General features: G+C 46.9%; 1 protein-coding gene across 1 annotated transcript; it reads left to right on the top strand.

Annotated features, from left to right (window-relative positions):
• The first annotated feature begins 1,268 nt into the window (after positions 1–1,268).
• Positions 1,269–12,733, top strand: rgmd (RGM domain family, member D). Its single transcript, XM_060066229.1, has 5 exons — positions 1,269–1,405; positions 3,555–3,595; positions 5,279–5,427; positions 7,736–8,247; positions 10,988–12,733. Exons 2-5 carry the CDS (start codon positions 3,561–3,563, stop codon positions 11,684–11,686), a joined length of 1,395 nt encoding a protein of 464 aa, XP_059922212.1. The 5' UTR covers positions 1,269–1,405; positions 3,555–3,560; the 3' UTR covers positions 11,687–12,733.

Here is a 12,733-nt window from a genome sequence, read left to right on the forward strand (position 1 = left end):
CCACCTCAATCGGAGTACGAAAAATCGACCTGATATATTCCTCTGCCTGAACCAGATGTGATTGATCCTGCGGCTACGGCCGTAGAGCTAGCAGACTTCTCGAGCTATGGAGTTTTTCCAGGAAGGGTCTCTTATCCAAAGGGTCCAACCAAAGGACCCCAGGGACTGCTTAAATACATCCTCATGGTTTCCTTCACTGGTGCACCCCTGTCTGAAAGAACCACCAGATAACTTTGTGGAGGTCGTGAGCCAGACTTAGCGTTGGGGTTAGACAAAGTCCAGCCAGCCGACGTACCAGTGGAAAGAGGACGACTTGGAGGGGAGGTGGAGTGAATGGCCAGGGTGCTGTGAGCTTTCCTTCAAACCACAGGGTCGGGGAAAGGGGGGAGCAGAGGTGGGGTGGGGGGCAGGGGTGTTGCTCAAAGTACCAGTTGGGGGGCGGGGTGGGACAAACAAATATTCCCCCTTGCGGTCTTGCACCTCAACAAATGGCGAGAGGCAGTGTGGCGAAGACAGCGTTGTCAACACTTATTCTGGCCAGGAATTAGAAGTCAGTCAAACGCTTCAGAGTTTGAATGAAAGAAAAGAATAACTCCAATCGATGACATTGTGATGTTGTGGGAACCAACGCGATTGAGTTGATTGTAGTAAATGTTGGTTAACTAATAGATGGGAAAAAAGAAACAGAGAATAGAGAACAAAATGTGTGCGACCAGACCGTACACATTTCCACAGGTGGATGTGTGGAGATAGTTCTAGTCATTTAGCCAATGGAAGGGATTTTTTTGGCAGTATAATAATGCCATTTTGAAACTGAAAGGGAGTTGTTACAAAGCAATTTGTTACCTGACTTATATGCGCAGCCTCAGGTGTCAAGAATGGGGGAAGGGTGTGTGCAAACTGGTAGAAAGGAAAAGCCAGGCATGTTCAAACAAAGACATGCAGTGGAATAATCTGTGCTTCTCTATGACGTCATATACACTCTCGCTCTGATTTACCATTAGAGGCACGTCTGTTAAAGACCTCCAAATACAACAGAGAAGCAGCCTGTTATTTAGAAGGAGAGATGTGTTCATTGAATAAAGATGTTTATCTCCGACACACACACACACACACACACACACACACACACACACACACACACGCACACAGGTAGAAGCCAGGTCAGAGGTCAAATGGCCCTGAAACCTCACCATGAAGGCTGCGTGGCTCAGAGCCTTCTGATCCACGCAGCCTTCTGTGTGCCGTTCGCCATTTATTTTACCCATCATCCCTCATCAGGCCGCTGTGACCCCGTGACCCCAGGGCTAGGGTTACCTGTCAGTTGATTGTCTATTCACCAGGCGGCCTGGCCTCACCGCTGTGTCAACAACATTTGCTCCTGTGAAAGCAGCGGAAGGAGGAGGTGAGAAGCTCCGTTCTGTGTGGTTAGAAGTTAAGGCAACAACAAAACAAGGTTCACACAAAAGCAGGGATTGTACGCGTTCTGAAGTCTGCTGCTGGACTTCTCTTTCTCTCTCGAACCGTTGATACACTTTGCGTGTGATAACCCCTGATTACTCAGCGACAAAGATCCAAAGAACAGAGTAGAACCATTCATAGCTGCCCACCGAGAGGAACCAAGAACAACATTTGGTTGTGTCCCCCCCCCCCCCCCTTTGCTCTGTCAGGTATCAATCAAGGTCCTGTAAGTGGGATCCTTGAGTGAAGATGCTATCCGTGCCGCCCCATATACACCAACACCACGGTCTCGCTTATCTCTCCGGATAACAGGGGGATGCCAAAGCCCTTCTCCTACTCCCTCTCTCTGAAACTCTCTGAAACTCTCTGAAACTCTCACCGTCTCTGCACCAATCGGTATGCGCTACTGGCCGGTTCACTTCAGTCAAAGACTTTATTTTAAAAGGGAAAAGGTTCCAGATGATTTGGTTCCCTGTTTAAAAAGTTGATAAGTGTATCTCTTAGTTTAGCGCTGTGTAGTTGAGGCTTAGGCCGCGGAGCATGCTCGGACTGATTTCAATCTCTGATGTTATCTGGCCTCACAGGCAACATGAAACACGTCTCCGTTGACAAATCTCCATCGGCATGAAATTAAATGAAAATTCAGAAGCACGGAGCTGCCGTTTCGCTGAGATGCACTTTTTCAACTGCTTTTTTGAAACTTTAACGTTCTCAAATCAACATTTGAAATTGTTTGTGGCGCTTCATGGTTTGGCAGCGCTCCAGAAAACCCTCAACCCATCATACCAACGTTTTAAACGTCTCAGTACAAATGACTGATAAAAGCCTTTTTTTTTGGTTTTTGGTCTTTTCTTTTAATGGGATATACAAGAGTAGAAATACGAAGTCCCTGTGAAGAGTTGTCTGGGCCGGTTTGCTGGTTTCCTCCCGACCACAGTGTGATGGGCCTAATAACAAAAACAAGCATTCTGGTGGGCTTCAGGTCCCACAGTGTGAGCACTTTAATGGGGAACATGTGGCGCGGCCAGACACACAGTCATGGGGAAACCCAATACCACCGCTCCTCCATTTTCCCCTTTTTCTCCTGCTTCATCCAGCCCTCCTTTGCTGTCCTTTTCTTCTTTCTCTCTGTCTCTCTGACGCTCGCTCGATCGCTTGCTTTTCTCCTTCTGTTTTTCTTTGGGCAACAACACCTAGTATACGTTTAAAGTAGACATAATGGGGATAGAGAAGTAAAGTCTTTATTTTCAGGGGAACGTTAAGCTGAGAGGTTCCCCTCCTGTTTTCTTTGTCCTCTGTCAGGCCGCATGTGTTCCTCTCGAAAATAAAGTTAGTTCTTTGCTCGGTTATAGATGGTTAGTTATAGATGCTTGCTCAACAGTAGCCGAGTCATCCGATTCACTTTTCTATTGGAGCAAGCAGTTGATTTAACATATACTTTAAACATATACTACATTCTTATATATATATATATATATATATATATATATATATATATATATATATATATACACACTTCAAACGTATAATTCTCCAGTTATCTGTGTCCAGTTGAATCTAGTACAGCACAGGCACATTCACACCAAAACACACACACACACACACACTTTGAGAAGATACATATGCATTTTGCAAGGTAATGCAACGCAATATACTGAGAGAGCAAGAGGGGGAGAAAGGGGTCTTTCTTTGCTATCAGGCTCAACAGACCATCCAGAAGGGGGGGGGGGGGGGGGTGGGGGGGGCTTTCATGTGAAGAATTCATCCTGATCACCCACCTGGATCAATTCACTGTTTGCTTCATCGGGCTGACTTTCAATAATGCCAAACTCACATGCCGTAGTAAGAGACATTTTTTAATTTTGTCAGAAACAATAGACAATTGCTAGTGGTATCAACCCATCTCTGATTCTGTTGCCTCGGTGTGAAATTGAGCACAACCCAGCCCTTGTTTTGGCTGTGTTGTGCTTACTACTTACTATCACTACGACTCTGGCTCTCAATTGAAATGTCTTAGCAAACACATTTTAGTTGCTGTACCTTATTTGACTCAAGCAAACAAAATGGTATCTTTTTCATCTATTCTTTTACAGGAAAGGATGTCCAGCGATCCTGAAAATGAAAGATGCAAGAGGTAGGACGTTTTGGCTTTTAATTACAGTGTGCTGTCAAAAACGAACTTCAAGATGGCCGCTGTGATACGGGGAGGAAGGGTCATGCTTTGGGGACTGGGAGCTGGTGTTCACCGGGTACAATCATAAAGCCCTACAACACACCAACCAAGCCTCCCCAAATTAGCAGAACACACGGTGTAAAGGTAGCGGTCCCAGGGGGGAATGAAGCTGGCAAACTGGACCTAGTGTGACTGAGGCCCAGCGCCCAGCGCACAACAATCCAACCCCCCCCCCCCCCCCCCCCCCCCCCCCACACACACACACACACACACACACACACCCTCCCCCCATTTAACCAAAATATACCAGCCCCGCATCGACAGGCTCCTCTGAGCACCTTCACAGCGACTGAAAGATTGCTCACACAATGTGTGTGCCCATAAAAAAAAAAAAGAGCCGGCACAAACATAGAGTAAAGTAGTAACAACTGTCTGGGCTTTACTTTATTTTATCTTAGGGAGAGTTTACACTGGAGTTTAATTTCCGATGCTGTAAAGCATGCACATGATGGGACACTATGGTGGAGGAGAACACTGGGGACACCGTTCGACAGACGCAACACGTGGTGCCTCGGTCGCAATGCCTGCAGTCGGAGGGCCACAGAATGTGTCTTGAGAACGAGAGCAAATAATCCTGTGTGCCTTGCAGATGGCGTGGCCGTGCAGCAGCTGTGCAAATGAAAGACAGTGTCGTTTGAGAAGTGAGAGAGATGGAAAGTTGGCTGCAAACGGGAAAAAAGAGTAGCATACAAGTGTCTGACTGAAAGTGTAATGGAAAAACGAATAGAGCACACAGAGCCTCAGAGGAAACAATTCAGAGCTACTTTCTATGTTGAAAGCCTGTGGAACACACAATATCTAGGCGATGTATTGTTCACATGTCTCTATAACATTATGCTTCCTGTCGAGTTTGGATGTAATTAAACAATTCAACAGCATACATTATTAGAATGTAAATACACTGAAAAGCTTAGCATATTTCTTATTGCTAATAAGTTGACCTTTTTTATTAAACCCCCTACTGATAATCAGATCGGAGTATTCAGGGAGAGTCCCATGAACATGAAGTGATGTCATGATTGAATAGTTGTAAATGTTTGTATTAAGCGCTATTGTGTGAGTGAGAAAACGTAATTGGAGGCGTGATTCGCACATACAAATCAGTTTTTTCCGCCAGGCCATATGCTTTTTCAGATCAAGGGATCAAAACAGGACATTTAACGACGAAAGCTTTGTGATGCAAAAAATATGTATTTACTGATCTACTGCATTAGGTCAGAGTGACCTAAAATATTTAAAACACTTATAAATAAATACCAATAAATCAAATCATACATCAGGTCCTGAATATGAACACCTGATCCTGAGCCCTACATCCACCACAGCCATAACGCCGCTACATTGTTTGCGGTGGAGGACAACTTTCCATTGAACTCGTCCTGGTAATTGCCGCTACATGTAAATACGAAGTGGTTAGTGAATAATTGCTCTTTCATTGGTGAACAATCACCCCCGGAGCCCCCTGTGTCTCCACCTCAGACCCCGCCCCTTGTAGGGCCGCCCTGAAGACAGGCAGGGCCCCCTTTTCAATGACAGTGCTTTGGGGGGGGAAAGGATACGAATTTTTGCTCTAATTCCCCGCAGCCACCACGTCGATGAGAAGCAGTCGAGGATCTCCATTCTAACTGAATGGATTGGTATGGGGAGAAGCGGACCTCAAACCTCGGCTAAGCGGCAGCTTTGGAACTGTATCACGTTGACCATGGTGTTCCTCTCGCTGCTGTCCCGACCAGGTAAGAGGAGCGCCGTCCTGCCCGCTTTGCGCCCCGGGTCTGCGGGTCCTCACGCAGCCTTCACCCGCACGGACCTCCAAACTTTGGTTTTGTTTGTTTATCCGCAGAAGTCGCGTCCCTGGATGCAAACGCGTTATTATCGCATCGTTACACCTTGTGTTTTGGAATAACGCATTTCTTTTCTTTATATCATTGAATCGTCAGGTTGTGTGGAGCGTAAAGGCTTGTGGAGAAGTTGCTCCGTTCGGGGACAACAGTTGAATAGCTGCTAGCTTTTTGCGCAAAACCTTTCAGAGCCCGAGTCCTTTTACGGACAATCAACTTGGCGCTCCTTGTTTCTCCTAACTAGAAAACGGCCACACATTAGAGATCGATGAAGCCCCACGCATGTCTACGGAGTAAACAAAGTTTCACCCAAACTTTTTGGATGAGTTTCATAAACTTTGTGCTTCACTTCTCCTGGTTAGCCTAGCCTGATAGCACGTCCTCGGACCACGGCAGTCCGCTGGGACCAGCAGGCTAAGTTGAACCGATCACGCCGAGTCCGCGGAATAGCTTGAACAAAGTACGCATTTGAGCAATTGCACACAATTCTGCTTGGTTTAAAAACAATCAAATTTCTGTCGCCTCGTTCCTACTCAGTTCCTGAGCATGCATGGTGTCCAGTCCTCTCGGCCTCTGACTGAGCGTGTTGGTTTAACTTTTTAAAAGCACTACTTCATGCAAAACCCTCGGTTTGTTCTTAAATGCGTGCTGTGCACGATGGATCCATATTGTTGCATTGCTTTGCGGCTTGTTACTTACATCCTTATAACGAAGCAGCTTCACAAACCAAGTTGCAGTAAATGCAACAAAACAATGCACTACAAAGCCTCAAGTCACTGGCGGTGCACATTTTTCCAATGGGCATCGGTGGAGATGGAGATGCTATTTCGATTGCTAGACTGCGTTCTAGTTTAGTGACACATGGAGCAAAACAAATGCATGTATTTAGAGATGTGACCTGTCTACACTCACCCTCTGCGCACCCATTCTTTTATAATCAAGATATTTTTAAATAATCAATCAAAACTCTCTAGGGGCAGACTATAGAAGTGGGTTGGGTAGTGAAGTTTGTTTTCCCTCGTATTAAGGCCCTTTTCTCTCTATTACCCACAGCTGATATGAAAGTTTCATAGCAGATACATTTAATGTTAGATAGATTTTTGATATTGGTCCATAGCCTGGAATTTCCAGAAATGCCTGTCTGAGAGTTGAGTAAAGAGACCTGTTGATTCAGGAGGGCTGGTGGAATTCAGAGGACTGGTGTGAGATGCCTCTTAAGGTACCCCCTTTGCTCCTGAACTCATCATTATCACATCTCCATTCATCCCAAATGTAGCTTGGTGAGAAAGGGATAAAAACAATCCCACAAGCATCTATTTATCTCCCTTTTTTCTTTGTTATTGCCCAAAAAGTGAAGCCTGGTACATCTCTGAGGCCACTGGGGCAAACATTGAAGCATCCTTTGCGAAAAGCGTTTCCAAAGCAGTTGCAGCCTGATCAATACCATCTGTTTCTATTCCAAACCAATTTTAAACGTCAAATAGTTTTTTGTTTGATGGAAAACATATTCTATGCCCCTAGTACTTCCAGATCTTTTTAAAATGCTGTCCAAAGCGGGCTCCTATCTTTCCACAGTATACACACTACCTCGTAGCCATGATGCTGCAGCCCCCACCTACCGCCCAGCTGTTTAGCCCCTTAGTCAATAAACACGTTGCTGTTTTTTGTTCCAAGATTCCTTAATGCTGGGCCTGTGAGTTTCCTTCCACACCCGAGCTCAATGGCGTTTGGTCCATTTTAATGGACTTGTATTGCCTCAGCAACAGCCAAACCACATTCAACACCCCAAGGCAAACTACACAGGTTGATTTCCTCCTGCAGTATGGCTCCATGTTATTTATTTGAGGGCTAGTTTGGGGAAATAAGCTCTGACTGACTCGAGACGCCGCTTCCTAGACTGGTCTAAAGGCCGTGTGTGGGCTTGCGTGTCTGTACCTTTATAGCTCTCCCGTGGAAGATAAAGTCAATAGTGGAAAGTTTCTCTGTGCTGCGTTTTAAACTTCACTGTGGTCAAGTAATTTCTGTAGTGAATTATGGTTTAAATATCTGTATTAATTGGATAAACATTTTGAGCTAAACGTAGACAAAAAGGAGCAGTTTCTTTCTATATTCCTAAAACTATTTAATGTTATTGTTTTATGATACGCCGCAATCCTCAAGTGGAGATCCCAATCTGATCAATCTCATCTCCTTGATTTTCCAGCTCACTGCCAGCAGTGTCGGATCCAGCGCTGCAACGCAGACTACGTGGCCTCCACGTCGCCCTCTGGTGGCCTGCAGGAGGAGATGCCCCCAGATGTGGATTACTGTATCGCCCTGCGGGCCTACGCCCAGTGTACCCGGAGGCAGGCCCGCGGTTGCCGGGGTAACCTCGTGTACCACTCCGCGGTGTTCCGCATCAAGGAGCTCTTCTCCCAACACAACTGCTCCAGCGACGGGCCCACCTCCCCGGCCAAAGCCCCCAGCACGGCCAAGCCCGCCGTCTCGGAGCGCTGCGACTACGAGAGCCGTGCCCTGGGGTCGGGCTCCGGCGGCCAGCAGAAGAAATACGCCCACTGTGGATTATTCGGGGACCCTCACTTGCGGACGTTCCGGGATGAGTTTCAGACCTGCAAGGTGGAGGGGGCGTGGCCTCTGATTGACAACCACTACCTGTCGGTACAGGTGACCAACGTCCCCGTCGTCCTGGGGTCCAGCGCCACGGCAACCAGCAAGGTGTGGACCGGCCGTCGGGTTGGGAGCTAGGGGGTTCTCTGGGTTTCGTGGTTCTGTTGGTTCTCCAGTTTGTTGGGAAACCGTTGAGCTTATGTCTCATCTCATCTCATTTTCGTCCGCTTATCCGGGGTCGGGTCGCGGGGGGAGCAGCTCAAGCAGGGGGCCCCAGTCTTCCCTTTCCCGGGCCACATTGACCAGCTCTGACGGGGGGATCCCGAGGCGTTCCCAGGCCAGTGTTGAGATATAATCTCTCCACCTAGTCCTGGGTCTTCCCCGAGGTCTCCTCCCCACTGGACGTGCCTGAAACACCTCCAAAGGAAGGCGCCCAGTGGGCATCCTTACCAGATGCCCGAACCACCTCAGCTGACTCCTTTCTAAGTAAAGGAGCAGCGGCTCTAATCCGAGTTCCTCACGGATGGCTGAGCTTCTCACCCTAAGCTGAGTTTATGTGTGTTTCCAATATTTCAATTATACAAGGATATGGACTCTGGGCCAAACGGCTTGCAGATGCGTTTTCTGGATTCAGTAGTGGCTGTTGTGACATGATCTGATAGTTGGTGGGCAACTTAAACAAAGTCAGCTTTCAGCTAAGTAGAGGAACAATTATTTGTTATTTTGTTAATATGATTATTATATCGCTTTTAGTTTTGCCGTAGACGAGGCAAAGAAATGGAGGTTTCAACAAAGGACCATTGTGTGGGCTTATAAGGCAATAGGACTTTTTAAGAATTAGAAATATGAGTGTGGGTGGTCTTAATACCCCCCCCCCCCCCCCCCCACAGCGACACGCAGCACTGAGACTGCATAGTTTGCTAAAGATATCACCAGTTGGTGAAATAAAATAAAGTCTGTCGTAACTTTGATCCAAGAACTCCTTCTGATCCCCAACTACCTCACCAAGAACTGAGTCCACCTACCAATGCATTGTAGGACATATAGTTACTCAGCAAGCCCTGTGGTTTAGTAAGGGTTTACTTGCTGGTGGATTTGACCTTATCGTCATTTCTGCACTCTCGTTTTGAACTTCTTGGACTTTTATGCGTGTTCTCTCTAGATGGTATGATGGAACATTCAACATTAATAATTGGTATTTTTAAAGAAATGTTGCCAGTTGCCAGCTCGGATACTGTCGGAACTCTTTGAGACCCTTCCAACTGTCAATAGTCCCTTTATCAATCTGCAACTACTCAAGTTCTCTCATCTCAGCAGTTCCTGAGATCCACTGGGAGGGGAGAGAAGAGAGTGCTTTAGTGGTGTTGAATCGCAGATATGCTTGAGTGCTTTGCCTCTTTACACATGGGTAGTCAGTCATATGGAAGTGATTAACATGCGCAGATTACATTTTACATCGCTGATAGAAAGTGGAAGTTCGGCCTCCCCCCCCGGTCAAATAATTAACTGGCCCTTTTTTGTGTCAATATGGAACGATAAAAAATATGAATAATTAGATAGAAAGTCCTAATCTTTTTGTCTCATGAAGTCATTGCTGAATACATTGTGCCTCTCTTTTAACCTCGGGGCATTGCACTATGCATGCTTGCATGGTAAAAATACACACGAATAATTATTTCCACAAAGTGTAGTACATCAAAATAATGGTCTACAATCTTCAGATGATCAGGAGATCTTTGTAGTGCTTAGTTGCAATCTAATCGAGCAACCACTGCATGCAATCCCCTTTCTACATTGGCCACGCACCAGAGATGCATCCCAGTCACTAAGTCTTCAGCATGAAACATGGTGGGCCAGTGACCTGTGGCTTAGGTAGGTCTGGTGGAGAACCCCCATAATAATAGAGTTATAGAGTACTATTACTTATAGAGTTAAGTAATAGTAGAGTTCTCTGCCCAGATATAGGCCCATTCCCCCTTACTGCTGAGGCAGATGCTTAATGTACCGACAGCCATATATTGTTGCACCTTCTTCCGACAAATCTACTTATTGTAAGTGGCTTTGGATAAAAGCGTCTGCTAAAGGCCCTAAATGTAAGTGTAAAATGTGAATCCCCCACCCACGACACTGCATCTGTAAACTTGTCCAAAGTCACCTTTTTCAAGTTTACAAGTTTCATATTTTTCATTCGACCCAGGCTAGAATACTAATTGAAGTCGGCCTTTGCCGAGCACATTGTCAGCAGAGTGAAGCGTGTTGATTTATGGAGCTGTTAGCCTGGAGACCGTCATCTCCTTGTTTGATCCGGCACCCGGCGAAGAATTATGGACTCCGAACTATCATTTACGACATTATTAGGAATTTGCCCAAGATAAGATTGGAAAGAGGTTTCCCAGCCACAAGACGCACATTTATGACTGCCATGCGGTTCATTTGCCCTCTGCATGTTTGGTTAAGACTTCAAATAGAGCGTGTTCTCTGATGCTCTTGTGTAAGGCTTCTAATGCCTCTGTGAACCTGTGTACCTACAGCCCTCAGACTACATGCTCGTGGAAATCACTTCCACTTGAGAGAATTGAGCTTTTGAATCATGGGATTCCAAGTATAATTTACACATACGAGTACTTGCTCCCATTAGAACATTGGTTAACTGATGCCACACTGTGGCCGAAAGTGGTACTGCAAGTTATTGCTAGTAGTCAGCAGTGACGTTGTTTCCTAGCCAAAAATTAAGCAATGAACCATATACATAACTGTGACCTGAACCACCAGTGAAACAGATTCAAACAGTGAGAAGTTCACCCCACTTTGACCCAATAAATAACACCTCCCGTCTCCCTGTTTCCAGATCACCGTGATCTTCAAGTCCTACCAGGGCTGCACGGAGCAGAAAGTGTACCAGGCCACCACGGAGGACCTCCCGTCCGCCTTCCAGGACGGCACGCGCAGCGGCGGCGGCGGCGGCGAGAGCGGCAGCCTGGTCATCGTGGAGCGCGGCGGCACGGGCCGGCAGGTGAAGATCCAGGCGCGCTACATCGGCACGTCCATCATCGTGCGACGCGTGGGCCGCTACCTGACCTTCGCCATCCGCATGCCCGAGGACCTGCTGGACTACTCTGAGCGCGACGACGGCGGCCTGCAGCTCTGCCTGCACGGCTGCCCGCGCAACGAGCTCATCAAGGAGCACTCGCTGGGCCGGCCGGGGCAGCACCCCCGGGTGCCGGTGCCGGGCCCGGGGCTCGGCCCGCCGCACCAGAGCTACACGGTGGAGCGCGCCACGGCCCGGTGCCGCGAGACCCTGCAGGTGGAGGACGTGTACTTCCAGTCGTGCGTGTTCGACCTGCTGACCACGGGGGACCCCGAGTTCTCCCTGGCGGCGTTCGGGGCCCTGGAGGACCTGAAGGCGCTGCCGCCCAGCCGGCTGAGGCAGAACTCGCCCAGGACTCCGCGGCTGAAGAGCGGGGGGGCGTGGCCGGGGCCGCCGTCGGCCACCCGGCCCTCCCTGCTCTCCGCACTCCTGGTGCTCCTCGCTATCCTGCTCTGGTAGAGGAGGAGGAGGAGGAGGAGGAGGAGGAGGACGGCAGGAGCGCCGGGAGAGACGTAAACAAGACGGAAAACAAACGATCCTGAGGAAAAGAGGAAACGGGAGTGGGGGGCGACGCCAGCTTGGGGAACGAGTGTCATGAATCTCTAACGTGGTGTTCATATCATTTCAAGTACGTTTTTTTTTTTTTTTTTTTTTTTTTCAGTTGCTGTGATTTTGAAGGATTTAGCACTCGCCGAAAAAAACGCCATTCCATTCAACTTTTTGTTGTTGCGTGCGTTTGCGTGTGTATTCAAACACGTGTCACTTCATTTTGAGTAGGAGCTTGAATATTAACGGTGATGTGGCGTTGTGTTTGTGTGGGTTCGGTTCCCTAAAAAGTTCAGTCGCTCGGTGTAGGGGGTCGAGGGCGGAAGGAAGCGAAGGAGAAAATGTGAACTGTCTGTCGGCGCGCTGTCCACAGGGCGGCCAATCGGAGGGGTTCATTTTGTAAATAACTTTTTTTAACTGACAACACAAAACTGTGCACACGTTTCAGCATTTCATGTGTTATTTGATGATATTCAAGTATTTCTTTTTGGGATATTGCATCCTAAATAATCCAGTCATGTAATGCAGCACTTATTACACTACCATGTTCCGCTTGTATTTTCGTCAGAATGTTTTCCGAGAATTATTTTCTTTCCCAGGATCCAACAACAATACATAAATGCTACCTTTATAATAGATGATGTTTGAGTCTTTTTCATCAAGATTTAATTGTGTGTGTAAGATGCCGTTCAGTGAAACACTCCCTCTTCAAGCTGCTTAGCTTCCAGTAAAAAAAAAAAACAGAAAGCAAAATCTCTATATAATAATATATTGAATGTGTGTATATATGTGTTTTATATTGTGTACATTTGCCTGTGTATAGTTTTTAACTGTATGGTTTTACAGTTGTTTGTATATGTACTTAGGTTATTTTGAGTTCTTGTAAGAGAAATTAAACTAATATGTGTTGTACCTCATCTGTAATTTTCTGTAATAAAATGGTGGATACTCCAAACTATG

The sequence above is a fragment of the Gadus macrocephalus genome, chromosome 12, assembly GCF_031168955.1.
Source record: "Gadus macrocephalus chromosome 12, ASM3116895v1".
NCBI lineage: Eukaryota > Metazoa > Chordata > Actinopteri > Gadiformes > Gadidae > Gadus > Gadus macrocephalus.

What these genes read in the sequence shown, in the direction of transcription:
- rgmd (XM_060066229.1), top strand. Translation starts at nt 3,561, where the DNA reads ATGTCCAGCGATCCTGAAAATGAAAGATGCAAGAG. An exon ending in GAAAATGAAAGATGCAAGAG is followed by an intron (nt 3,596 to 5,278) that starts GTAGGACGTTTT and finishes AATTCCCCGCAG; the next exon opens with CCACCACGTCGATGAGAAGC. An exon ending in GCGCCACGGCAACCAGCAAG is followed by an intron (nt 8,248 to 10,987) that starts GTGTGGACCGGC and finishes CCCTGTTTCCAG; the next exon opens with ATCACCGTGATCTTCAAGTC.